The sequence below is a fragment of the Dendrobates tinctorius genome, unplaced genomic scaffold, assembly GCF_039654945.1.
Source record: "Dendrobates tinctorius isolate UK_male_01 unplaced genomic scaffold, ASM3965494v1 ptg000239l, whole genome shotgun sequence".
NCBI lineage: Eukaryota > Metazoa > Chordata > Amphibia > Anura > Dendrobatidae > Dendrobates > Dendrobates tinctorius.
Window position 1 is genome coordinate 3,109,048 of NW_027361906.1, and position 25,953 is coordinate 3,135,000.

General features: G+C 47.5%; 1 protein-coding gene across 4 annotated transcripts in view; it reads left to right on the plus strand.

The window, feature by feature from the left end:
- Positions 1–4,727: 4,727 nt before the first annotated feature.
- The window catches only part of RAB3GAP2 (RAB3 GTPase activating non-catalytic protein subunit 2), a 75,694-nt gene continuing 54,468 nt past the window's right edge, over positions 4,728–25,953 (plus strand). For 2 of the 4 annotated variants that reach the window (XM_073556792.1, XM_073556793.1), the window contains exons 1-2: positions 4,728–4,960; positions 19,628–19,695. In XM_073556792.1, the coding sequence (XP_073412893.1) occupies positions 4,864–4,960; positions 19,628–19,695 (165 nt within the window). In that variant the 5' untranslated portion in view covers positions 4,728–4,863. Of the gene's footprint in view, positions 4,961–9,452; positions 9,636–19,627; positions 19,696–25,953 lie in introns of all 4 variants that reach the window. The other 2 variants (XM_073556795.1, XM_073556794.1) reach the window with 2 other exon arrangements.

The following is a 25,953-nucleotide window of genomic DNA, read 5'->3' on the forward strand; positions in this document are numbered from 1 at the left end:
CAAAAAAAAAAAAAATATAAACAATTAAAAGTTCACAAAAAAATATGAAAAAGTATTTTTTATGTTTTATTACATACATATAACAAGAATAAATTAAAAAAATCACAAATTACTGCAAGTATCCATAATATCCTGGAGAATACATTCAATGGGTTATTCGGTAAAAAATGTAAAAATTAAAAAGTATAAACAAATACTAAAGTAAAAAATTGCTTTTTTTTTTCTGTATTTACGTGATAAAAAAATTATATAAAAGACACAGTATTTTATATCTATCTCAAAACAGACATTGGTATATGGAAAAAAAAGGAAACAGCACAGCACTTAACTTCAGGGGCCTGGCCCCTGGCAGAAAGTCCCGTTTTCAGCCACAATTTCAATATTCACTCCAAATAAAGGCAGCACTCCATGGCAATTGTTTTCAAGTGGTAGTGAGTTTTATTCAGCCCACATATCAAGGCAATGTTTCGGCTCAACTGAGCCCTTCTTAAGTAGTGGGTGGTACAAAAAAGTGTCTTTTTATAGACCATATAACAATCTCTCAATTGTCAATCATTTTACATTACAAAATTACATTTCAGTGCATACAATTTCCTTCATTATAGTTAACAGACTCCATATGTGCAAAATAGTGCAAAAGGTGCTTTGTGCTTATTGCAATTCTTAAGCTTTATAATAAACTTCATCTTAATAGTGTTTTTGTGATTGCACATTAGTCATACAGTACTACAGAGATAAAAAAAAAAATTCCAAGAGGTTTGAGGTCTAACATACATCCGAATTTATTTGCTGGAAATTCTATTTTTTGTGTAAGATTCACTATGCTGTCTAACAAATATGCTTTGGACATTATATTATTAAATATTGAATTTTTGCAAATGGAAATTAAGAAGTTACAATTGGAGATTGGTGATAATGAAAAGAATATACAGAGTATCCTAAAAAATGAGGACTGGATCCTGTTTAAAGAAAAGGTTGACAAGGATGTGATAAAATTTAGAATGGATTTGGAAGAAATTAAAGGAAAAAAAATGGTGCAGAGATATGGAGGACTATGAGAGTGGACATGTTTACACTTGGCAGAAGGATAATATAAAACCAGTTTACCACTTGAAAACAATTACCATGGAGTGCTGCCTTTATTTGGAGTGAATATCTCAAAACAGAGCTAGAAAATATTACAATTTGACCTACAGAAAACAAAGCCTCGTACAGCCATGTCAATGAAAAAAAAAGGCTGCTGAAAAAAAAAAAGAGGCAAAAAAAAAAAAGTTGTACAGCTGTAGTTTGAAAAACTGGCCACAAGGTGGCATCAGTATAAGACATTTACTACCAGACAATAGCTTGCTGCAGATTAAGGCTGTGTGCACATGCTGCGGATTTGGCCACTGCGGATCCGCAGCAGTTTTTGCTGCGGTGTACAGCACCATTATTCCCTATGGCAATACAAAACCGCAGTGCAGACGGTGCAGATTTTTCAGCGCAGTTTTTCTGCGGTTTCTAAACCGCAGAAAGAATTGACATGTCAATTCTTTCTGCGGATCCGCAGTTTCTGCTGCAGTGTACAGTACAATTATTCCCTATGGGAAATGGAAACCGCTGTGCAGAAGCTGCGGAATTTTCGGCGCGGATTATCTGCGGTTTCTAAACCGCAGAAAGAATTGGCATGTCAATTCTTTCTGCGGATTCCGCAGCGGTTTCCTATCTCTACCATTGTGCAGATGGTGAAACCGCAGGGCAAAACTGCAGGATAATCCGCAGATAAACAGCAGGTCTTTTGACCTGCGGATTTATCTGCGGATTTTGCAAAATCTGCGCGGATGAATCCGCAGCAGATTCCGCAGCGTGTGCACACAGCCTAAGAGGTCATTGCAGGGAACTATAGAAAACACAGCTAGTATAGCTTAACCCCTACATGACCAGGCTATTTTTCATTTTTCCTCTTTTAATTCATCCTCTCCTCTTTAAAATCACATGTAAAAAAACACACACACACAAAAACGCTAGACTGCCGGCAGCGGGGCTCTTAGTGCCGGCGCTGCACGGTGTCAGAACGCTATTAACCTGTCGATTAACCTCATATCTGCAAGATAATAGCATTATTAACCCCAGATCACGAAAAACGGAGACGCTACGGGTCTCGGAAGATGGCGCAATTTTTTATTCATTTTTTAACAAAGTTTGGAATTTTTTTTCACCTCTTAGATAAAAAATAACCTAGACATGTTTGGTGTCTATGAACTCGTAATGACCTGGAGAATCATGATGGAAGGTCAGTTTTAGAATTTAGTGAACCTAGCAAAAAAGCCAAACGAAAAAACAAGTGTGGGACTGCACTTTTCTTTTGCAATTTCACCGCACTTGGAATTTTTTTCCTGTTTTGTAGTACACGACATGGTAAAACCAATGGTGTTGTTCAAAAGTACAACTCGTCCCGCAAAAAAAAACCCACGCGGCCATATTCGCAGAAAAATAAAAAAAAAGTTATGGCTCGGGAAAGAAGGGGAGGGAAAAATGAAAATGCAAAACCAAAAATTCCCCTGGTCGTTAAGGGGTTAATCTGTCGTACCCCCTCTAGAGGGCTAGTCTAATTCCTACACTTACCCTGCACATTAACATATGTACATTTTATTGCACCGTATAGCAGCATTATAAAACATATGAGTTAGTGTATATATATATATATATATATATATAATGCATTCCCAACATACAGACATACATTATAGGACATAACAAACATATCAGATCTACCAGCATTTACAGAGGCATAGAAGCAGGTGCTGGGTATAAACTGTCCTCTGTCCCACCTTGTTGCCTGTGTGCAAGGCATCATGAAATCGGAAGATTACCAAAGGATTTTGGGTCGCAACGTAGGGTCCAGTGTCAGAAAGCTGAGTTTGCGTCATGGGTCTTCCAGCAGGACAATGACCCCAAACATACTCCAAGTAGAGCGCTGGGGAGTTCTGAAGTTGGCCAGCAAGGAGTCCGGATCTAAGGGCTTGTTCACACGGTGCAGTTTCTGCTGTGGATCCGCCTCTGTGGATCCGCAGGCATTGTACAGTACAATGCAAATCAATGGCTTTTAAAACCCCCTGTGCACATGCTGTGGATTTGCTGCGGTTTTAAATCCGCAGCGTGTCAATTCTTTCTGCGGATTCCGCAGCGGTTTGACACCTCTTCCATTGTCCAGGTGTCAATCCGCAGGTAAAATCCGCAGCTCAATCCGCACTGTGTGCACTCACCCTAAATCATCTGTGGTGAGATCTTATAATTGCTGTTGGGAGAAGACGACTTCAACTATGAGAGGCCTGGAGCAGTTTGCAGAAGACGAGTGGTCCAAAATTCGAGTTGAGAGGTGTTAGAAGCTCGTTGATGTTTTTTTTTTTTTGTTAGATTTTACAAAATACGAAAATATGATGCCCCCTGCTGTTACATACTTGTTGTGGCGCCCCCCGTTGTACATTTGGCGTATAGCAAAAGGTCCTGAATGGAGACCAAAAATATAATTGGGGTCCGTTCATCCGATGCAGGCTACAGGGCGTCATTCTGGCACAGTCTGTTGGTATTTGTAGTTTTGTGGTTTTTTTTGTGTTCATTGTATACTAAGAATATTCCAGAGGCATAATATATATATATTTTCATTTCATATGTGGTCACACGGACATTGCATGTGTTTGCACAGCCGCCCCTGTACCTACCATCAGCCGGGCTGCACAGGAGGCCGTAATTTCACTGTGTACTCCCATACTGCGATATATAGTATAAGCGATCAAACAATTTCAGGTTCAAGTCTTCTAAAGGGACAACAAAAATTAATAAAAAAATGAAAAATGTAATGAAACATAAAAATGGAATCACTCTCCTTTAAAAATAAATAAAAATAAGCATATTCAGTATCGCCACGTCTGTAAACATCCCATCTATCAAAATGTAAAATTATTTAACCGTACAGTAAATGTCGTGAAAAGAAAAATGATTAAAACACCAAAATTGCCGATTTTCGATCACCGCTTCACCCAGAAGAATGCATTAAAGGCCGTTCAAAACGTCATATGTGACTCCAAACAATAAAAAAGTGCCGGGTCTCAGAAAATAGATTTTTTTTAAGCCATAGGGGGACAATGACGGAAAAATAAAAAATAAAAAACAAAAGCACAAAAAAGGAAAACTGGCTGCAGAGGGAAGGGGTTAAAGTAACTGCTTGCTGTCAGTGAATGGGAATATTTATTTCTTACATTTCCAGGCGGAAATCGCCATCATGATGACTCCTGCAGTTTGTCACCATGTTTTTAGTGCTGCTACAATGTTAGGACACGTTTTCAGTTACAATGATTGCTTCCATTCATTGACAACAAGCAGATAAATTGTAGGCCTCTTTGTTTTCCATAGCAACCAATCAGAATTCAGCTTTCATTTCTTAAACAGCTGTGCAAAAATGAAAGCTGCGCTGTGATTGGTTGCTATTAGTAACAAATACACAGATTCCTATTAATCCATAGCAACCAATGAAAGCTTTCATGTTTGCAGAGCAGTTTTTAGAAATGAAAGCTGAGCTCTGATTGGTCGCTATGGGCAGACAAACGCCTACGCATGCATGTTTTGACAAATCTGCCACAAAGAAAGATGGTGGAAAAGACGGCAGTCTTCGATCATATGACTTTATCCAATCGCCATGGAAACAAAAAAGCTGCAGAAGACGGTGCCTTTCGATACCAAGGTGCAAGTTTGAGCATGCGCAGAAGTCTCTTGAGTTCAGTCTGACAACTCACCAGAATGACGCAGTTCCGGTGGAGCAGCCGGGAGAGGAGACGGGAGCCGCTGCCGGGAGGCTGACAGGCGGCGAGCCCGAGCTGAGGCGGAATGGCGTGCACCCTGCTGGAGTTCTGCCGCTTCCAGGACATCAGCCAGGTCCGGGACTTCCTGTTCCCTCAGCTGCGAGAGGAGAAGAAGAATCTGGGTAAGTGGCGGGATACAGGGTGTCCATGGGAGGATGTGGGAGGCTGTGCTGTGTGTGTGTGCTGTGTGTGTGTGTGTGTCGCCTGTGCTGTGTGTGTGTGTGTGTGTGTGTGTGTCGCCTGTGCTGTGTGTGTCGCCTGTGCTGTGTGTGTGTGTGTGTCGCCTGTGCTGTGTGTCGCCTGTGCTGCGTGTGTGTCGCCTGTGCTGCGTGTGTGTCGCCTGTGCTGCGTGTGTGTCGCCTGTGTTGCGTGTGTCGCCTGTGCGTCGCCTGTGCTGTGTGTGTGGCGCTTGTGCTGTGTGTGTGTGTGTCGCCTGTGCTGTGTGTGTCGCCTGTGCTGTGTGTGTCGCCTGTGCTGCGTGTGTGTCGCCTGTGCTGCGTGTGTGTCACCTGTGCTGCGTGTGTGTCGCCTGTGCTGCGTGTGTGTCGCCTGTGCTGTGTGTGTGTCGCCTGTGCTGTGTGTGTGTGTCGCCTGTGCTGTGTGTGTGTGTCGCCTGTGCTGTGTGTGTGTGTCGCCTGTGCTGTGTGTGTGTGTCGCCTGTGCTGTGTGTGTGTGTCGCCTGTGCTGTGTGTGTGTGTCGCCTGTGCTGTGTGTGTGTGTCGCCTGTGCTGTGTGTGTGTGTCGCCTGTGCTGTGTGTGTGTGTCGCCTGTGCTGTGTGTGTGTGTCGCCTGTGCTGTGTGTGTGTGTCGCCTGTGCTGTGTGTGTGTGTCGCCTGTGCTGTGTGTGTGTGTCGCCTGTGCTGCGTGTGTGTGTGTCGCCTGTGCTGCGTGCGTGTGCCGCGTGTGTCGCGTGTGCCGCCTGTGTCGCCTGTGCGTGGTGTGCGTGTCGCCCGTGCCGCGTGTGCGTGGTGTGCGTGTCGCCCGTGCCGCGTGTGCGTGGTGTGCATGTCGCCCGTGCCGCGTGTGCGTGGTGTGCATGTCGCCCGTGCCGCGTGTGCGTGGTGTGCATGTCGCCCGTGCCGCGCGCGCGTGTGTGGGTAGCCTGTGCTGCGTGTGACCGGCCTCTGCTGTACATGAACAAAGGAATGCATTTAAAAACACGATTTTTCTTGTTGCTTCACTTTACTCTGTGTTTAGTTTGAAGTGTGAACTTGGAGTCTCAGACACAGTAAAGGAGTTGTCAGCCCCAGATTGCATTGGCAATGTATCCTTTTAAAGTTCCCATTCCTGTATTCACCTTTGCAGGTCCGGGTGGGTGGTGCACCCTTGGTGTGGCCAAGCGCCTCATTGCACCATTTCAACTTTTTTTTTTAAAGCAAACCTCCGCCTCCCTCTCTTCTGAATGAGAGCGCTGGCATTCTCCGAGACGGCTCTGTTTGCAAGCGAGTGCACGCTCACACACAGCCTTCTCTCCGCTCTCCTGTAGTCACCCGCTATACCCAGGAGTACAGCGGAGCATGCATGTGAACGTGCACTCTCATGAACGCGCTTTCCCTGGTGGACAGTTCTGGCTAGGGGAATGCTAGTGCTGTCTATGAGAAAAGATGGAGACGGATATATAGGGTAAGAAAAGGGGGAAGATAAAAGTGCACTGAGGCGCTTAGCTACACCAAGGGTGCGCCGTGCACCTTTAATCTTTATAGTTGAAAAAAGTTGTTTTTCTGGACAGTAAAAAGCGGGCGGCAAACAGAATGACGGTATAGGTCTAAGGCCTGGCAGACTCACTTTGAGGCCGGGGTCGGACTTGTGAGAAAATCGCACGAGTCTCGCATCTTAATACCCGGCACTCCGGCCGGAGCGCTCAGCTTCATAGAAATGTATGCAGCCGCACGCTCGGCTCCTGAGTGCCGGGTATTGACATGTGCGACTTTCTCGCAAGTCTGACCCCGGGTAAAGGGGAAATAATGAGTGAATCGATTCCTAGGACCCCGGACCATTGCCCAGGTCAGTGTTTCATGTCTGGCGTGAGAGCCCTGCCAGCATCGAAAAGTAAAAAAAGAAAACTCAACGTGTTCATGACACTTCAGGTTTCTCATTCACTCTGCCGGCATCAGGATGGCTTCAGGTGTTGCTAGCAAATCTGCACGCCGAGAACTCCCCAAATCTGCAGCGTGTGCACAAGCCCTAATTCTAAAACAAAATGCATTGTGTAAAGTTATGACGTCTGTAAGCGTAAAATAAATCTGCTAAAAAGATATAAAAGGGTAAAGAAAACCAGCGCTAGCCCAATCGGCTCCTGTCCCGCCACCCCAATGACCCACAACTTCACGTCCATATACAAATTGCATTTTTCTGGCCTGGGGGACACAGGTCGGTGGTCTTTTATGCTTATCAAATAAGAAACAGACAGTATAATGATTGTATATATAAAAAGCTCCATGAATAACAAACACGTAAGAATTATTTTACTAAGAAAATTATGTTTCTGAAACCTGCATTCATTGCAAAAAAAACAACCAAAAACACAAAATTGCAGCTCATCATTAATGGGGAAGTTGGATGCTGAGTCTTTGTGATGGGTTATCTGGAGTATCTAGTATTATTATGGGGTCAGGAGAGGAGGATCCTGACCGATGAGGAGGAGGAGGATGACGTCTCCCCATCATAGCGCTGAGCCATACGTTACTGTACATTGTGGACAGGTCGAGCGCTTCCATCGAGAGTGGAGAAATGGTCTGCGGATGTAATGTGTCCACGTAGTGAAGTCATTAATGATGGGAGTAGTAGTTGTTGGGACATTGCATGATTCCTCTGGTGACGTGCTGGGCTGCAGAGCGTTTCACATGACAGGCTGCTGTACACACCAGTATTGTAACGGGGACACTTTTTTATGGAATTTCTATATAAGCATTTCTACAGAACAGCGTTACACTGTCTGCTGAACTGCACTGACAGCAGCTGTCATCTCCGAGAGTGTGGGTGGCGCTGGCACCGCTTGTCTCCTGCCATTCAGCCGGCAGCCGTGGGAGCCAATAAATGTTATTTACTGTGTGATTCAAAATCTGCCGTTTTCTGATATATTAGTGAAGTCTTCACGATGTATCTGTCAGATCTCTGCTTGCTGTTATTGACTAGAAAACGTGCTGTGACTGCGACACTGGTGGAGGCGGCTTCTGGTGCCACCGCTGGGGTGGGACCTACTCTGTGGGCACTCACTGCGGCTTTGGCCATTGTGTGGCCAGACAAGTAGGGCTGATTACACCGCAACCATTGGATGTCCAGCGGCATGTAAAACTTTGGGCGCCCCTGGTCACCATTCCTGTTATGTGATCATTTAAGCAAGTTGAAGGTGAAATGATCTCTAAAAGGCCTAATGTTACAGATGACACATTTCCTTTGTATTTAGGGAAAAAAAATGTATTTTCATCTTTCACATTTTAAAAATTACATAAAGGAAAATATGTTGATGCAAAAATGTGGGCACCCTGCATGGTTAGTACCTAGCAACACCCCCTTTTGCAAAGCTTGTAAACACTTTTGGTAGCCAGTCAAGAGTCTTTCAGTTCTTGTTTTGAGGGCTTTTCATTCTTCCTTGGAGAATTCCTCCAGTTTTGTGAGATTCCTGGATTGTCTTGCATTCTCTGCTATTTTCAGGTCTAGATTCAGAACACATGACACATGCACAAAAAATGAACAGGTCAGTAAGACCCTGTTCACACCACCCAAGAACTAAGACACAGAAAAAACACACAGTATGACAAACGTGCATGAATACTCTGTTGTAAAATATATGTAACAGTAAGCAGCAAGTGCTGGTAAAAGATGATAACAAACACAGGGTATTTAGTTGATACGTTTTTTTGCAAAAAAAAATGTACGCTAAGCCACTTCACCACGTCACAGTAACCCTTCTCGGAGCAGTCCAATCTAATATATTTAAAACCTGATCATGTGAACAATACCTTCATGAGGAGGGTTCAGAAAGGTGCTGCCCAAAATGGCTTTTTATGTGCATGTCCCAAAAGAGAGAGGCGGGGATCTCCCAAAGCTAGCATAAGCAAGAAATCAATAGATTCAGAACACATGACACATGCACAAAAAATGAACAGGTCAGTAAGACCCTGTTCACACCACCCAAGAACTAAAAAGCCATTTTGCCCAGCGAGCCCATACTCGGCAGCACCTTTCTGAACCCTGCTCATGAAGGTATTGTTCACATGATCAGGTTTTAAATATATTAGATAGGACTGTTCCGAGAAAGGTATACCGTGACGTGGTTGGGTGGCTTAGCGTACCTTTTTTTGCAAAAAAAGTATCAATTAAATACCCTGGTTTTGTTGTCATCTTTTACCAGCACTTGCTGCTTACTGTTACATATATTTTACAACAGAGTATTTATGCACGTTTGTCATACTGTGTTGTGTGTTTTTTCTGTGTCTTATTTTCAGGTCTAGCCTCAGATTTTCAATGATGTTCAGATCAAGGGACTGTGAGGGCCATTGTAAATCCTTCATTTTGCGCCTTTTGAGGTTGTCTATTGTGGATTTTGACGTGTTTAGAACCATTATCCATGTGTAGAAGCCATCCTCTTCCTCTTCCTCTCTTCACCTTCAGCTTTTTTACAGATGGTGTTATGTTTGTATCAAGAATTTATTGAAATGTCATTGGATCCATTCTTCCTTCTATCCGTGAAATGATCCCTGTGCCGTTGGCTCGAATATAACTCCAAAGCATGATTGATCCACTCCCATGCTTAAAGGGAAGGTGCCGCAATTTTATATAATTTTCAAAAAAAGAGTAAGTAACAAAACATGTTGTTTCAGCAAATGTTGTACTAACTAGGATTTATGGTTTGTTTGTAATAATGTTTTAATGTAGCCACTGGGCGCTGCCATCTTGATTTGCAGATCTGTGGAGGACTCATACAGTCTGCAAATATGGCCGTCCCTGGACATAGGAGACTGCGGTCGGCCCCCGACCCCACATTGCAGCCTCATTAGCAGTGAACTGGGCACGCCCCTGTGGGCTGCTCCATTCACTGCTGTAGGTGGGGCTGGGTGCCATTTTACTGTAGCCCAGTGCTATCTGCTGAGCTCCACTTTCTGCACCGTGCTTCCTGCTCCAGCTCCACTGTCCTCCTCCTCTGTCTCCGCCTCCTCACTCACACACAGCCCCAGTGATCTCCGGTAATCTGGCACCTTTGCTTTTATGAGAGCTTTTATGGCTGTCTGAGGAGGACAGTGACATATACAGCCCATAGTCTAGTGTATAATTGGGGGGGGGGGCTGGAAGTTTCACCAGTGTGGGCATATCGGTAATACTGTCTGGTGTGATAGTCTGCTGAGCTGTGTATGTAATCCTCTCCTGTGTGATACTGTCTGCTGAACCGTGTATCTAATCCTCTCCTGTGTGATACTGTCTGCTGAACCGTGTATCGAATCCTCTCCTGTGTGATACTGACTGCTGAACCGTGTATCTAATCCTCTCCTGTGTGATACTGTCTGCTGAACCGTGTATCTAATCCTCTCCTGTGTGATACTGACTGCTGAACCGTGTATCTAAACCTCTCCTGTGTGATACTGACTGCTGAACCGTGTATCTAATCCTCTCCTGTGTGATACTGACTGCTGAACCGTGTATCTAATCCTCTCCTGTGTGATACTGACTGCTGAACCGTGTGTCTAATCCTATCCTGTGTGATACTGACTGCTGAACCGTGTATCTAATCCTCTCCTGTGTGATACTGTCTGCTGAACCGTGTATCTAAACCTCTCCTGTGTGATACTGACTGCTGAACCGTGTATCTAATCCTCTCCTGTGTGATACTGACTGCTGAACCGTGTATCTAATCCTCTCCTGTGTGATACTGTCTGCTGAACCGTGTGTCTAATCCTCTCCTGTGTGATACTGACTGCTGAACCGTGTATCTAATCCTCTCCTGTGTGATACTGACTGCTGAACCGTGTATCTAATCCTCTCCTGTGTGATACTGACTGCTGAACCGTGTATCTAATCCTCTCCTGTGTGATACTGACTGCTGAACCGTGTGTCTAATCCTATCCTGTGTGATACTGACTGCTGAACCGTGTTTCTAATCCTCTCCTGTGTGATACTGTCTGCTGAACCGTGTATCTAATCCTCTCCTGTGTGATACTGTCTGCTGAACCGTGTATCTAATCCTCTCCTGTGTGATACTGTCTGCTGAACCGTGTATCTAATCCTCTCCTGTGTGATACTGTCTGCTGAACCGTGTATCTAATCCTCTCCTGTGTGATACTGACTGCTGAACCGTGTATCTAATCCTCTCCTGTGTGATACTGTCTGCTGAACCGTGTATCTAATCCTCTCCTGTGTGATACTGACTGCTGAACCGTGTGTCTAATCCTCTCCTGTGTGATACTGACTGCTGAACCGTGTGTCTAATCCTATCCTGTGTGATACTGACTGCTGAACCGTGTATCTAATCCTATCCTGTGTGATACTGTCTGCTGAGCCGTGTGTCTAATCCTATCCTGTGAGATACTGTCTACTGAACCGTGTGTCTAATCCTATCCTGTGTGATACTGACTGCTGAACCGTGTGTCTAATCCTATCCTGTGTGATACTGTCTGCTGAGCCGTGTGTCTAATCCTATCCTGTGAGATACTGTCTGCTGAGCCGTGTGTCTAATCCTATCCTGTGAGATACTGACTGCTGAGCCGTGTATCTAATCCTATCCTGTGTGATACTGACTGCTGAGCCGTGTATCTAATCCTCTCCTGTGTGTTACTGACTGCAGAGCCGTGTATCTAATCCTCTCCTGTGTGTTACTGACTGCAGAGCCGTGTATCTAATCCTCTCCTGTGTGATACTGACTGCTGAACCGTGTATCTAATCCTCTCTTGTGTGATACTGACTGCTGAACCGTGTATCTAATCCTCTCCTGTGTGATACTGTCTGCTGAGCCGTGTATCTAATTCTCTCCTGTGTGTTACTGACTGCAGAGCCGTGTATCTAATCCTCTCCTGTGTGATACTGACTGCTGAACCGTGTATCTAATCCTCTCCTGTGTGATACTGACTGCTGAACCGTGTATCTAATCCTCTCCTGTGTGATACTGTCTGCTGAGCCGTGTATCTAATTCTCTGCCGTGTGATACTGCTCTCCTGAAATACTCTGTACTGCTGTCACCCTGCTGGTTTTATGTGTGATCTACATGATGGTATTGTGTATGATCTATATGGCGGCATTGTGTGTGAAGTATATGGAGGTATTATTTGTGATCTGCTAAAAGGGGACCCATTCTAGGGTGGTTCTGGCTGAGCACCTGCACACGGGTCAGGGGTAATAGGTGCAGTCAGGGGAGGGCTGGTGAGGCAGCTGAAGAGAGGGGTCTCATTTTTATCGTTACTGTATGGCTCCATTCCCCCCCAGCCTGCTTCCCAGCGTCACCCCGGACTGCGCCTGTCGCCTCGCTTTCACACATCGCCAGGACAGAATCTGAGAAGGGGAATGGGGTCTTTGCATGCAAAGTCTGGATCAGAACAGGCCATCAATCAGCAGAAATGTTTCCTGGATTTCTGTGCTGCTGTCTCCCTGCTCCTCCCCCATATATCTCCCTCTGTGCCCCCCATAGACCAGCGCACTGCTCTCCTGAAATACTCCGTGCTGCTGTCACCCTGCTCCTCCCCCATACATCTCCCTCTGTGCTCCCCATAGACTAGCGCACTGCTCTCCTGCAATACTGTGTGCTGCTGTCACTCTGCTCCCTCTACCATATATCTCCCTCTGTGCCCCCCATAGACCAGCGCACTGCTCTCCTGAAATACTCTGTGCTGCTGTCACCCTGCTCCTCCCCCATACATCTCCCTCTGTGCCCCCCATAGACCAGCGCACTGCTCTCTTGAAATACTGTGTGCTGCTGTCACTCTGCTCCCTCTACCATATATCTCTGTGTGCCCCCCATAGACCAGCACACTGCTCTCCTGAAATACTCTGTGCTGCTGTCACCCTCTCCCAGAATCCTTGCTGCCTGCCATCCTCGGTGGCCGAAGACCCCATTCCTCTCCTCAGATCCTGTCCTGGCGATGTGTGAAAGCGAGGCGACAGGGGCCTGATATATGGAGGAAGGAGCAGGGTGACAGCAGCACAGAGTATTTCAGGAGAGCAGTGTGCTGGTCTATGGGGGGCACCCTGTTCGGTGCCAGGGATTGTACATAGAGCGCTGTGTTTTATACACATGGATGGACCGTCTGCTTGTCTGCTCCACAGAAATCCAGGACACATTTCTGCTGATTGATGACCTGTTCTGATCCAGACTTTACATGAAAAGACAGTCAGTAACTTTGCAGGCCCCATCAAAATGGCTGCTCGCTGTGTTCCTAAATGTCATCCTCTCTTTTCCCTTAGCAAACACCCAGAAGGGGAGGAGAGGAGTGACATCACACCCATGTCAGCAGATTCCGCCCATAATTACTGCAGGGCAGTAATGTGAGCTAGTTGTACTAGGTTTTTGTGCCAAACTTCAGTAGCTGCTCCCCCTAGTGTTAACAAGTGGAAGTGCCAAACTTTTTAAAGTTATTTTTCATATTTTACAAAATTAAAAACAAATGATAATATTTTTAAGAAAATGTAAACATTAATTCTTTACATTTTTTCAATTGCTGAAAAAATTTTTTTTGGATGTCACCTTCCCTTTAATGGTTGGCGAGATGTTCTTTTCTTGAAATTCTGTGCCCTTTTTTCTCCACACATGCCTTTTGATCATTGTGGCCAGAGTTCTTTTTTAACCTCAACGGTCCACAGAACTTGTTTCCAAAAAGCATCAGGCTTGTTTAGATGTTTTTTGCATCCTTCTTGTGCTGAATTTTATGGTAAGGACGCAGGAGAGGTTTTCTTTTGATGACTTTTCTATGTGCAGGTGTCTCTGAACAGTAGAACAATGTACCACAACTCCAGAGTCTGCTAAATCTTTCTGAAGGTCTTTCACAGTCAAGCAGGGGGTTCTAGTTTGCCTCTCTAGCAATCCTATGAGTAGCTCTCACTGAAATTTTGCTTAGTCTTTCAGACCTTATATTGACCTCCAGTGTTTCTGGGTAACTTTAATTTCTTGCTTACTTTTCAGACTAAGGAAAGGGCAACTTGAAAACGCTTTATCTTCTTATAGCCTTCTCCTGCTTTGTGGGCCTCCAGTATTTTCATTTTCAGACTGCTAGGCAGCTGCTTAGAAGAACTCACGGCTGCTGTTTTTTGACACAGCATTAGAGGAGGTTGGGTCTTTATAAAGCTGGGAAGTTTGTATCACCTGTCCCTTCCTAACTATGATAGTGAACGTGCCATAACCCTAACAGGCTAATTAAGGTCTGAAACCTTGGTCAAATTTATCTGCGCACACAAATCTCCAAGGGTGCCCAAACTTTTGCATCTATCCATTTTCATTTTTGTAATTTTTAACATGTAAGTCAAGAAAATGTATATTTTTTTCCTAAAATACAAATGAAATGTGTCATTTATATCTTTAGGTCCTTTAGAGATCATTTAATCTTCAGCTTGCTTAACTGTTCACAATAACCATAATTTTGACTTGGGGTGCACAAACTTTGCCACTGTAGGAGTCATGGTGGCAAGAATTAAAGGAGTAGTAGATTTCCAATCTTTGGGGGTCCCAGATGTCAGACTGCCGCCTATCACAAAGTAATGACATTACCTGTCCAATATGGCATCGTTGTATAGGATGGGGAAGAGCCTTTTATTTTATTAATTTGACATTTGCTAAACTTTTGGCATAAGGGGGCAGTGAACTATTGGCCCCAGGATGGGATCTTGTGGACTGGGGACACTGCATTGTGACCATCTACAATCCACTCTGCTCTGCCGCTGCTATTCCTTGTTATGGAGTAGTGAACGGTCCTATCTAAGCAAGATTGTTGGATGCTCAGGGCAGAGCTGATCCTCCGTGCCTCCCGCTCTGCCGGCACTGCTACATCTATCATCCTATGACTGGATTCACATTGCTGTCAGCTGGTGACTCACCGCCTGTCCTATAATTAGGCAAATGGTTAGTCTATGTGATAGCGAGCGACTGCTGTATAACACCTTGATGGCAGAACACGTGGTGACCGTGACGCCACCGGGGTTGAAGACAAAGTGACATTGACACTGCCTCCGTCCCCATCACAAGGAGATGGATGCCCGTGTTTAGCATCACAACGGGAATGTTAGTCTGGAATGACGCGGGCACGAGATTTCAGTGTTTCATTCGAAGACTTGGGCCCATTTGATGTAAATATTAAGGTATTCTTTAATCTGCTAAACTTTGAGGACAAGGTTGTACCGGATAATCAGAAATTCTGGATTATTGGCCAGAATAAAAAGACTTCTAAAGCGCTAGCAGCGTAGAAAGGTTGGAGAAGTTTCTTAATGTATTTGGGAAGCCTCCTATATACATAAGCCCCCCCCCCCACGCAGCCTCCTATATACAGGATAAACCCCCTCCACGCAGCCTCCTATATACAGGATAAGCCCCCCCCACGTAGCCTGCTATATACAGGATGAGCCCCTTACGTAGCCTCCATATATACAGGATGAGCCCCCCCACATAGACTCCATATATACAGGATAAGCCCCCTCACGTAGCCTATATACAGGATAAGCCCCCCCCACGTAGCCTCCTATATACAGGATAAGTCCCCCCACCCCCACGTAGCCGCCTATATACAGGATGAGCCCCTTGCGTAGCCTCCACATATACAGGATGAGCCCCTCGCGTAGCCTCCACATATACAGGTTGAGCCCCTCGCGTAGCCTCCACATATACAGGTTGAGCCCCTCGCGTAGCCTCCACATATACAGGTTGAGCCCCTCGCGTAGCCTCCGTATATACAGGTTGAGCCCCTCGCGTAGCCTCCGTATATACAGGTTGAGCCCCTCGCGTAGCCTCCGTATATACAGGTTGAGCCCCTCGCGTAGCCTCCGTATATACAGGTTGAGCCCCTCGCGTAGCCTCCGTATATACAGGTTGAGCCCCTCGCGTAGCCTCCGTATATACAGGTTGAGCCCCTCGCGTAGCCTCCACATATACAGGATGAGCCCCTCGCGTAGCCTCCACATATACAGGATGAGCCCCTCGAGTAGCCTCCACATATACAGGATGAGCCCCTCGAGTAGCCTCCACATATACAGGATGAGCCCCTCGCGTAGCCTCCACATATACAGGATGAGCCCCTCGCGTAGCCTCCACATATACAGGTTGAACGTCTCCCCCCCCCACATAGCCTCCATAAACAGTGGTGTGAAAAAGTGTTCGCCCCCTTCCTGATTTCCTATTTTTACATGTGTGTCACGCTTTGTTTCATATCACCAAACAAATGTAAATATTGGACACCGATAACATAAGGAAACACTAAACACAGTTTTTAAAGGAAGGCCTTTATTATTAAGGGAAAAAGAAATCCAAACCTACAGGGTCCTGTGTGAAAAAGTGATTGTCCCCTAAACCTAATAACTGGTTGGGCCACATATATAATGTTTCAGCCCATTCCACATAGCCTCCATATATACATACAAATATCCCATACACATGAAAAATAACCACCACATACTCTCCTTCCTCCTGTTCCTCCGGCGCTCTGGCTGGCGGCCCCTCTTCCACCAATATAATCGCCGTGGTCTGCAACCTGAGGATAACAGCGGGTGGACGGCGGGCGGGGAGGACATGGTGCAGCCCATGGGCTGCTGTTTCAACCCTACAACTGTTTCAGTCTGCAGGCCAGACTGGAACAACCAGAGGGTTGGATGTGACCTGCGACCCCAGTTTGTACAGGTCTGCCATAGAGGGTGAATGGAGTGGAGGTCAAAGGTGTGCAACCACGACTTTATATTGAATTGGTGCCAGTGGTCGCGCCCCCTCTAATCCACAAGTTATTATTTGGATAGTTTAAAAATGTTTAGTGATTTTAATGGTTTTTGCTACCCCGTCTGAGAGAAGAATAATGTAGGGACAGAGACCCCGATTCCAGTGATGTCACTTACCGGGCTGAACTCTGTATAAACACACTGTGCATAGGTAAAAAGCTTCCAATCAGTGGTGGGAGTGGGGTCATACCAAGCCTATGAATATGGAGGATGGGCAAAAACCTGGCCACAGATTCCCGTACATTTTACCTTCCATCGAGCCTTTCTGAAAAAGCCCTGAAAAATCTGCAGATTACGCAAGTGAAGCCGCCATTATTGTAATACTCGGGAGATTTTTGTAAATGCAAATCCACAAAGGATAATCTGAATACTAGCAATTTGCGAACATTGCGGCATAATGTCACATAATGCTGCAGATTTCACCCTTAAAAATGTTGAGGGGAAAAATGTGCAGAAACTTTTGGATTTTGCAGCCAATCTGTAACAGATTGTTCTCACTGCAGTTTATGTCCCGTGTGGGAGAATCTGGCAAATGGCGGGTTTTTGCAGGTATGTGTCTGTGTCAAGGTTTCTCTGAGATGAAGGGGTCGACATATGTATTTATTGTGCAGAATGCAAGGAATCATTTTGACCTCCAGGGAAGAGTCAGATTTCTTGTCGTGATTTGTGATCGGTGTTTTGTGGCGCTGCATCCTCTCTCCGTTCAGCAGATGGCTTGCTGTGGGTACGCAGATTTCGCTCTCATCTGATCAGTGGGCACGCACGACTGTGGGATGAGGAGGATTGCGCGGCTGCGGGATGAGGAGGATTGCGCGGCTGCGGGATGAGGAGGATTGCGCGGCTGCGGGATGAGGAGGATTGCGCGGCTGCGGGATGAGGAGGATTGCGCGGCTGCGGGATGAGGAGGATTGCGCGGCTGCGGGATGAGGAGGATTGCGCGGCTGCGGGATGAGGAGGATTGCGCGGCTGCGGGATGAGGAGGATTGCGCGGCTGCGGGATGAGGAGGATTGCGCGGCTGCGGGATGAGGAGGATTGCGCGGCTGCGGGATGAGGAGGATTGCGCGGCTGCGGGATGAGGAGGATTGCGCGGCTGCGGGATGAGGAGGATTGCGCGGCTGCGGGATGAGGAGGATTGCGCGGCTGCGGGATGAGGAGGATGGCGCGGCTGCGGGATGAGGAGGATGGCGCGGCTGCGGGATGAGGAGGATGGCGCGGCTGCGGGATGAGGAGGATGGCGCGGCTGCGGGATGGGGAGGATGCGCGACTGTGGGCTGTGGGCTGAGGAGGCTGCGACGGCTGAGGAGGCTGCGGGATGAGGAGGCTGCGCGGCTGCGGGATGAGGAGGCTGCGCGGCTGTGGGATGAGGAGGATGCGCGCTGCAATAGCGGTGACTCATTCCTAATGGAAATGTCAGTCTCTCCGCCACACATGAATTGTGCGCTGCTGACTGGGCCCTCCGAGCCGCGGTGCAGCGGACTGTGCACTCCAGCAGATCGTTTGCTAATGAGATTACACTTGAAAAATCTCTATTTATTTTTTCCAAAATTTAGGGCTTTAATGCAGTCTGTACAGAGCTTGTGTATGGCGTAGGCACCCAGAGATTTAATGTATCAAATCATACAGCTCCATTCATCCTTTTCACCTCCTCGAGGGCGACTGAGTCGCCCTAACATTAAAATCTGTTCCCTACATCTAGGCAGCAGTCTATTGTTTGACCAGAAGATTAATAGAATGTATCTAATATTGTTTAATGGAGTCCATTAAAAGGGTTATTCCCAACATTTTGCACCATCGTCTGTTGATGGGGGGGGGGGTGAGCCGAGCGCTGGGACCCCCAACTCTCTTGATAATAGGACTCTAATGGTGTCAGTATCGAGTGTTGGCCGCACATATGGACTCCGCTTCATTCATTGTGTATAGGACTGCCGGAGATAGCAGTAAAGAGTGCGTGCTAATCTCCATCCATCCTATAGACAATGAATTCCCGCACGGCCACTACTCTGCTCCACTGGGGCGTTACAGACCTCCGATCTCTGGATCTACTGCCGACAATATGCAAACTGTAGTGTGACCAAATGATTGCCAGATCATTTGTCCCTGTATAGATTGAATCTATGGGCCTCTAACCCTTTGGATGTTTGTACTTACAGGGCTGATTGATCACTCTTCTTTTTGTATAAGTTTTGTCTGTTTTGTGCCTCTTTTCATTAGCCATGCTGTTTCCATAGACTGTGCATTGTACTCTGCAGCTTAGTCACCTTATATGTGGTGTCGATAAAGGATGTTAGACATCACCCAAAAAGCATTCAGAAATTTTCTGATCTGCTCCGGTCACCGGTGAAGGGGAGCATGGATGATCAAATTTCGCATAAGGAAGCCCCCGAGTGCAGATGCGCGTGGAGAGTAAAAATCTCCTATCCTTTGTGACAGAGAAGTCCTGCCACTGAAAGCGACATAAGTGCAAGATCTGTGTGTCAGAAGCATCGTGGCATGGCTTTCCATTGTGGAGCACAAGACTTACATCACCAAGCACAATGTCAGACACTTGATGGAGTAATGTGAAGCATGTCTTTGTGGTTTTGCTACTTTCAGACTGAAGCTACAGTGTGCACATTCCAATGTACCTGGCTGCCGCCATTCACACCAGAGAGGCCCCTATAGTCTTTCATTAGACATGAAAAGAAAATACACCTTCTAGAAGTTAGCGCATAGGAAAAGTTTCCCGCACGGACTCTGCGGCTGCGGATTTCTCTTTTTACTTGGAGTTACAATTTCCATGTGTTATTCTTGAATGTTTGCCTTATATTGTGTTACTGTGCCGGCCGTCTCTCATGCCCTATAGACATAAACAGAAGTTTATTTTACTTTTTTTTTTTTTCTTCTTTCTTTTGCACAGATAATTTATCCAGCTGGGAAAATGAAGACTGGGGATCATGGGAAGAGCATGAAAGTAAGGAAGTATCGGTAAGCTTCAATCCGTCATTATTCATGGTCATTGTTTTTCATTCATGCATTTGTTAACTGAAACTTCATATGCCCTAAATATGTGGAGATCACTCTTGGGGGTGGGGGGCTACGTTCGTCTTGGGAATGGGACCCCATTCCCCACCACCTGTAATGCAGAGGTGGGTGCACATGCGTACGAGAGGTTTGGAAATCTCAGCGTGAACGTGCTTGGGGGGGAAAAAATACCTGGCAATGCACAACAGGGCGTCATTCCCAAGATAGACAAGACCCCTCATCTGTTGGACATTTATGGAATACCCTGGGCGAATTCCCTATGTGGCCCAGATAGGACCGCCCTTTTGGGGAATTTATGCTCAGGTGCTCCCTAGCACTTGAGAGACACAAGGAACATTTGACATGGATTTTGACTTTTAAATGCTTTCTCAAATAAGACCTGCAATATGCCTCTGGCATAGAGAAAAATTAAAATTCACAAGACCTCTCCAGAGAAAGAACATATCACCCTCACGTTAAACATATGGGATTAATTGTGGCTGGGAAAAAAGAAACAAATTTTCTCTTTCGTCTCATTGGGGAACACAGGAACCGTGGGTGTGTGCTGCTGTCACTTGGAGGTTGACACTCTGCATGAAAAAAATGTTAACTCCGCCTCCGCAGTATACACCCCTAAGACCGGCTGTAGGACAATCAGTTTTGCTTAGTGTCAGCAGGAGGTGGACAGGGGTCTCTCGCAGACCCATGCCTACCTCAATGTGCGTCATTCCTTTTCAGGTAACCATGGAGGGATACAGAGTAGAGCTGCTACATATGAGTACGGTGTGTACTGCCACCCCGTATCCTCATGAATCCCACGGGCAGGACCCTATCCCCTAACACAGGACTCGTGTTCAGGTGGCAGCTCCTGGTCCTGACCTTCGTCTCCCATCACTCGCCCACCAGAGCCTGATGATCGAGAGAGACGCCCTGCAGAAAAGGTTTGGACAGCAATCTTTTCATGCAGATAAACCGACCCCTGTTACGGGGCGAACTGGAGGTAAGAGGCTGCAGCGTTGTATGATCTGCTCACCAGCCGCTCTGGCTGAATGTGACCGCTCTAATCAGCTCGAGCTTACAGCCCAGGGCTCTATACTTATGTTAAGAGCCATCACTTACCTTCAAGCACGCGGTGCAGCACGGTTCCAGCCTCCTCCCGTGGCAGCGTTATGGCCCTGGACTCCAGCAGGAGCCCAGCATGGCCGACGCCAGATTCCGCCCCCCCCCCCCCCGGCTTCCTCTTCCTGTACCAGCGCCATCTTGGTGCTCCAGGAGGCCGGAGCAGGGCCCCGCCCACCACTTCCGGTCGAGGATTTCATAAGGCTTCTATGCAGCGGCAGGGCTGTTCACCTCGCTCTCTCTTTCTCCTTCATCAGCCTTCGCGCGGCAAATGCGGCGGGGACACAGGTTGTGGGTATGTGAGTACTGCACTACAGGTTGCTCCCTCACTCTGCTTTCTACCCCCGACGATCGGCACCAGGTAAAACCTGTCAGTATGCCCAAGGGAGAGCAGTCCTGCTTCTCCTCCTTACCCGCTTCAGTGACCTTGGTCAAATATTTTGTATGTACCAAATGCAATGTCAGGCTTCCTTCAGGTCAGTCCTCGCCACTCTGCTCAGATTGCAGCAGACCTGCGGTGTCACCTACGATAGAGAGCAGATGCAGCCCCCCCCCCCCCGCGCTTTGCCAGTCGGAGCTCCCACATTACCACTGGAGCAGGAGGAAGCCACCTTGCCTGCCGCCCAGGGGCCATCCATCGCCACGGGAGACAGCGAGTGTCTAGGACCTCTTCCTTATCTAAGTCCGTGGCTGACTTTACCAAGGTATCACAGACCTTGGTAACGGTGCTTGACAAATTGCCACTTCAGACTCCAGTGGACACAGGAGCACCAAAGGAGCCTCGTTTTGGGCCTTCTAGGGGCCGTAAAAGGTTTAGACAGGACCACCAACCCAGGTCCCCCTCTCACTCCATCTCACCGCCAGAATTCCTCTGGCTGTCTGCCTCCTCCCGGTCCTCATCCCCGTAATCAGGTGAGGCGTTATCAGAGACACACTCAGAGGAGGGTTCTGAGTACAGGCCAGAAGAGTCCCAGGTCAAGGATATGGTTCAGGGCCTCATTGCTGCAGTCAATGAGACCTTTAACATTGGGGACGCCACATCAAAACCTAATGATCAGGTTTTTTCATTTAAGCGTCATAAGTCCCCCTCTAGGGTCTTCGCCTCCCACAAGGATTTTGAGGAAGTGTTGACCAGGGAAGGGAGAACCCAACCAGGTGGTTTCAGAGAGGAAGTCGTTTTGGTATTCTATATCCCTTCCCTCCAGATCTCACCGCCAACTGGACCGCCTCCCCTTCGGTGGACCCATCAGTGTCCAGACTCGCTACCAATACAGTCCTCCCACTCGCCAGTGGGGCACCCCTAAAGGATCCCAATTATAGGAGGATAGAATCTCTGGCAAAATCCGCCTTTAAGGCAGCAGCCGCCACATTGTGTCCAGCCTTCGCCTCAGCCTGGGTAGCTAAGTCTGTAACAGAATGGGCCAAACAGCTTAGACAGGGCATATTGGCCAGGGCACCACCAGCGGAACTGGTGGAGTTCGCAGATCAAATCTCTCATTCCGGGCGGTATTTGGTGTCAGCAGCCCTGGATGCTGCGTCTTGCACAGCTCAAGCATCCAGTAACATGGTAGCCGTCTGGCGGATGGTCTGGCTAAAGACTTGGCAGGCTGATTTGTCCTCAAAGAAATCACTGACCAATCTGCCGTTTCAGGGCACCCGGCTCTTTGGGTCAATGTTAGATCAAATCATTAAGGATGCAACGGGGGTACAAGCTCCCTTCTCCCTCAGGCCAAGCCTCGTCGATATGTTTTCAAACGTAGGGCTCATTCCTTTCAGCCCTTACGCCGTACCCCAACGACAGGCACTTATGCTCAGGGCCCGCAGAGGTCGCAAGCACCGAGAGGAGGAAGGTATCATTTCGGGCCACCCCCGTCATGGCATTCCCGCAGTTCCAACAATAGAGCTACCAGGTCAGGGCCAGGGAGAGCGACTTCAGCCTGATGCCAGCAGGGAGTCCAACTCCCTTCCCAGTACCTCTCCCTGACTAGGAGGCCACCTTCTCCTCTTCAGAGATGTCTGGCAGAATTCAGTAGAGGATATCTGGGTAAAGGAGGTAATATCAACAGGATGCAAGATAGACTTCAACACGCTTTCGCGAGATCGCTTATTTCTGTCACAGCCACCAAAAGACACTGCTATGGCTCTAGGTTTTTTTGCGGCAATTGACTCTCTCCTCAACACAGGAGTAACCGTCCCTGTTCCCGAGCAGGAACATTTTACCGGCTTTTACTCAAACCTGTTTGTAATACCGAAAAAGGATGGCTCAGTTCGTCCCATACTAGACCTCAAAGGCTAAACAGATGGGTCCACTTATGCCATTTCAGGATGGAATCGATTCGGTCAGTAATTACGTCTATGGAGGATCAGGAATTCCTATGTTCCATAGATATCCGGGACGCCTACCTACATGTCCCCATTTTTCAGGGACATCAGAAGTTTCTGCGCTTTGCTGTCCAAAAGCAGCATTTCCAGTTTGTGGCCCTGCCATTTGGGCTGGCAACAGCCCCCAGAATTTTTACATAGATTATGGCAGCGATGGTTGCTATTTTAAGGGTCAGAGGCATAATATTGGTACCATATCTCGACGATATTCTCGTCAAGGCGCCCTCCTTCGCTCAGGCCCAGGAAAATCTAGCGGTAGTTTTAAACACGTCCCGGTTTGGTTGGGAGAAATCCCACCTAACGCCAACACAGCGCCTAGAATTCTTAGGAATGGTAATCGACACCTGCTGCTCAAGGGTCTTTCTCCCAGAAAGAAAGTGGATTACCCTCCAGCAGGGAATTCGCTCTCTGTAGAAATTCAGGCTTCTATCCTTTCGCGCTGCCAAGAGAGTCCTGAAAAGGATGGTGGCAGCTTCAGAGGCAATACCCTTTGCCCTGTTCCATTCCGGGATACTGCAGAGGAACATCCTCCTTCAGTGGGACAGGTCCATCTCTTTGCTGGATCGCCCCTTCCTCCCTTCCATTCAGACCAGGGAGTCCCTCAAGTGGTGGCTGACCTCCCCCCTTGTTCATCTGGGTCAGCCTTTTTCCCCTGTCCACTGGCAGGTAGTAACTACAGATGCCAGTCTCCTGGGCTGGGGTGCGGTATTTCGCCACCTGATGGTCCAGGGACGATGGTCGAGGCAAGAATCCTCACTATCAATCAACATTCTAGAAGTGAGGGCAGTCTTTCTAGCACTTCTACATTGGGAAAAATACCTCAACAACCAGCCAGTCCAGATTCAATCGGACAATGCCACGGTGGTGGCATACATCAATCACCAAGGAGGAACCAGAAGTCCCCAGGCACTGGCCGAGTTATCCAGAATCTTCAACTGGGCAGAAACCGCGATTTCGGCAGTTTACATTCCCGGCACAGACGACATGGCCGCCGACTTCCTCAGTCGGGAGGGGCTCGCGGCAGGAGAATGGTCCTTACACCAGGACGTGTTCCGTCAGATATGGTAACTATGAGGGGACTCCAGATGTGGACCTCTTGGCATCGTGACAGAACAGGAGGGTCCAACAGTTTGTCTCAAGATACCGCGATCCTCTAGCAATAAGGGTTGATGCGCTGGTCATTCCCTGGACACAGTTCAGACTCCGTTACGTGTTCCCTCCCCTTCCTCTCCTGCCCAGACTGCTAAAGAAGATCAAGGTGGAAAGGGTGCCGGTCATATTGATCGCCCCGTACTGGCCCAGGAGGGCCTGTTTCGCAGTAATTATCATTCTTCTCACATGCACTCCCTGGAAACTCCCCGACAGACCAGATCCCCTGGCTCAGGGGCCGTTTTACCACCCGAATTCTCGGTTGCTCAATTTGACGGCATGGCCGTTGAAACCACAATACTGAGAGCAGCGGGTTTTTCAGACTGAGTCATTATTACAATGATTCAGGCTAGGAAGCCTTCCTCTTCCAGGGTCTATTATTGAGCCCGGAAGGCCTATTTTGTCTGGTGTGAGTCTAATCACATCACACCTATGCCCTGTTCCCTGCCATCTGTCCTAGCTTTTCTCCAGGCAGGGTTAGATGGCGGTCTGGCCCTAAGTTCCTTGAAAGGCCAGGTATCTGCTCTCTATTCTTTTTCAAATAAATTTGGCCTCCCGCTTACAGGTTAAGACCTTTCTGCAAGGAGTGGCACATGCGGCTCCTCCTTACAGATCCCCTGTGGCTCCATGGGATCTTAACTTGGTCTTGGAAGCTTTGACAGGTTCACCCTTCGAACCCCTCCAAGAAGCTACGATGTCTTTTTTTGTCCTGAAAGGTGGTATTTCTCGTAGCCAACACCTCTAGTAGTTTCAGAATTGGCGGCATTGTCCTGTCGCCCTCCATTCCTAATTATACTCCAGAACAAAGTTGTTTTGCGGCCTCCTCCTAACTTTCTTCCCAAGGTGGTATCGGCCTTCCACCTGAACAAGGATATAATACTTCTGTCATTTTGTCCCGCTCCAACCCATCCTCTGGAGCGTTCTTTGAATAAACTAGACCTGGTCAGGGCTATAAGGATCTATCTGGCCAGGACCGCTCCCTTCAGGAAGGCGGACTCGTACTTTGTTATCCCCAATGGGGTGAGAAGAGGCCTGCCGGCCTCTAAGGCAACAATTGCCCGCTGGATCAGAATGGCAATTCTGGAAGCCTACCGGGTGAAGGACAGGGTGTCCCCTGCTGGGGTCAAGGCCCATTCAACCCAGGCGGTGGGCGCCTCCTGGGCGGTACACAACAGGGCATTAGCCATGCAGTTGTGCAAGGCTGCCACATGGTCGTCCGTGCATACCTTTTCAAGGTTCTATAAGGTCCATACCTATGCTTCAGAGGACGCCAGCCTAGGCAGAAGAATTTTGCAGGCGGCAGTGGTGAGTTCTCTGGCCTGCAGGATGTTTCTGTCTTTTCCCACCCCAGGGACTGCTTTTGGACGTCCCACGGTTTCTGTGTCCCCCAATGAGACTAAAGAGAAAACAGGATTTTGGTTGCTTACCGTAAAATCTGTTTCTCAGAGTCTTCATTGGGGGACACAGCGCCCTCCCATGATTTTATTACGTGTAATGAATATATGATGTCTTACATGATAATGTCTCCTCCTACTGCTTTTTCACTAACTGATTGTCCTACAGCCGGTCGGC